We start from the raw sequence: 2,355 nt of genomic DNA on the forward strand, positions 1-2,355 counted from the left end.
TGAAAGTAAACATAGCAGATAATAAGTGAAGAGTATTTACCTGAAATGTGCTGGACTTGGTCTCCTACTCGAACTGCAAAAATCTCCCCAGGCTGGATATGTACGAGAACAACATGTTGTGCTCCTGGTGTGTTAGTACTGTTGTAGCCACTGTTGTTGCTGTTATTGTTGGTCAAGGGTGGGCTACCCGTGCTACACGATGAAAACGTGGTGGTGGTCGTGCTTGTAGCTGTGCTGGTTGCGCCGGATGCCATGCTCTGATGCTCGCATTGCTTTCCACTGCGTGGTACCGCATCAGGGGACGCGGTTTGGTTGGTTGTAGCGCCATCTTTGCTATTGAGAGTGCTGCTGTCATCTGGGCTGTTGCCGTCGTTGCCGCTGCTGCTGATGTTGTTGTTGTTGTTGTTGTTGTTGTCTGGGGAACTAGATTCGGCTGGTTGTTGTTGTTGCTGTTGTTGTTTTTGTTGGCGTGGCAGTGGTGTTTGCTGTTGTGGTGGTGGCGGCGGGGAGGATTCATGGTCACCATGGGAAGAATGTACAGCTGGCGCCACCTCTGCTGGTGTAGTGCCACCAGTTGTAGAATCATCTGAAGTCACTTGGTTGAGAATCACCGAATTTCCAGATGAAGAATCGGCAGCAGTTGCAGTGGCAGTAACGGAACTTTCTGATGAATCAAGGATTGCCATTTTAGCAGGCAGCTTCGTAGTCACAGATTCGGTAACAATTTTTGTGTCGACCACCACCTCGTTATTCTTGTTGTTGTTGTTGCTGCTGCTGCTGTTTTTGCTGTTGTCGGCTGATTCGATAACTCGAGCATTTGCCAAAATTTGCTTTCCAGGTTTGTCGCCTCCGCCGATGGAGACGACAGACGATGAAGTGATGTCCACCGAGGGACACGTCAAGTTTTCAGCTGAAGCGTTGGCCAAGGAAGGGGTGACGTATGTCACTTGTGTCTCAGGATCTATAACGACGGATGTGGCACCGGCCATCACACCGGTGCTCGAGCTGTTGTCAAGAGAATTCTCAGATTTCAAAGGGTTCGGTGGCACCGGCGCCACTTTCTCTAGTCGTTCTTCATCAGTTGGAACAGCTTCACCCTCCTCCCCTTCCTCCTCTGCGCCTTCTTCTTCCACTTCCATTTCTTCCTCATTATCACAACTGGCAACCGTAGCAACCGTGGTTACGCTGGATGTCTTGGAGATATTATTGGCAATTTGCTGACCATTTTCCTTCAGTGGAACTGGTTGTTGTTGTTGTTGTTGTTGTTGTGGTTGCTGAGAGAGATCCTCAGAGTTCTTCGTCTCCTGAGATTCTGACATTTTTTACAGCTGACTCAGGAAGGATTTGGCTGGGATATTAACCATATCACTGCAAAGATCCTGAAACGACAGAGAAAGAAGAAACAGGGGACAGCTTTTAGTATCAGGTGACAGAAGGTGAGCAGTGGAATGTTAGAAAAAAGATATAGGTACCCAGTTTATACAACAGGGTGGTTAGGGTAGATGGAACAAGACAGGTGTGTGAGAGCAAAGAATGACACTGATGCCAAGGAATATATTGTGACTGTGAGTAAGGTAACCTTTGGATTTTACAACTACCAGACATTCCTCAGAGTGAAGTAACCACAATATACAACACTATCTTACATTTACCCCACAGTTATTGATTAATTAATAGTTATCAATTAATCTATCTATATTCATCACTCCACAACATGCAAATTTATAGATACCCACCACTGATGTTTATATCACACACACACACACACACACACACACACACACACACGCACACACACACACACAAACACATATCCAGAGACACACCCATACATATATGCAGACAGGCACATACACACACACACACACACATAAAGCACACACACGCATACACACAAATTCACAGACACACACATGAATTCACACAGTCATCCACAATCATCCCAGCAACTTCCTCTATAGTCTTCCTCCACCCGTCCCTCACATTCCTATAGATGTTGTTGTTATTTAACTGTGAGTGGGTGGGTTTGTGGTTGTTTTGAAAGTTTGTGTCGGGGGGGGGGAGAACAGGGTGTATGGAGTCTAGAAGGGGGGAGGGGTAATTGAAACCTTTCCAACTCTCACCATCAGCCCAGAACCCCCCCCGACCCCCCTCCAGGTACATGCAAGCATGCACTTGCAAAAATAGGGATTAGGTGACCCCTGGGTGTCACCATCTTTGGACCTGACTGGCTTGCTGCCATTAAGCTCCCCCACCCCCCAACATCACCGCCATCTTCAGGCACAGTTAACCATTGTTGCAGCAGTGACTATCTTCCCTGCAATCATAGCTACATTTGACGCCACCACCACCGTC

At 47.3% G+C, this 2,355-nt stretch overlaps 1 protein-coding gene across 1 annotated transcript in view; it reads right to left on the minus strand.

The window, feature by feature from the left end:
• LOC106884054 (fibronectin type-III domain-containing protein 3A) overlaps positions 1 to 2,355 on the minus strand; it is a gene marked incomplete at its 3' end in the record, with an annotated part of 245,776 nt that overhangs the window by 150,631 nt on the left and 92,790 nt on the right. Inside the window, exon 4 of the mRNA XM_052974886.1 lies at positions 41 to 1,379. Coding sequence (XP_052830846.1) covers positions 41 to 1,319 — 1,279 coding nt within the window. The remainder of the gene's footprint in view (positions 1 to 40; positions 1,380 to 2,355) is intronic.

This window comes from Octopus bimaculoides, chromosome 19 (assembly GCF_001194135.2).
Source record: "Octopus bimaculoides isolate UCB-OBI-ISO-001 chromosome 19, ASM119413v2, whole genome shotgun sequence".
In the NCBI taxonomy this organism is placed as follows: Eukaryota; Metazoa; Mollusca; class Cephalopoda; order Octopoda; family Octopodidae; genus Octopus; species Octopus bimaculoides.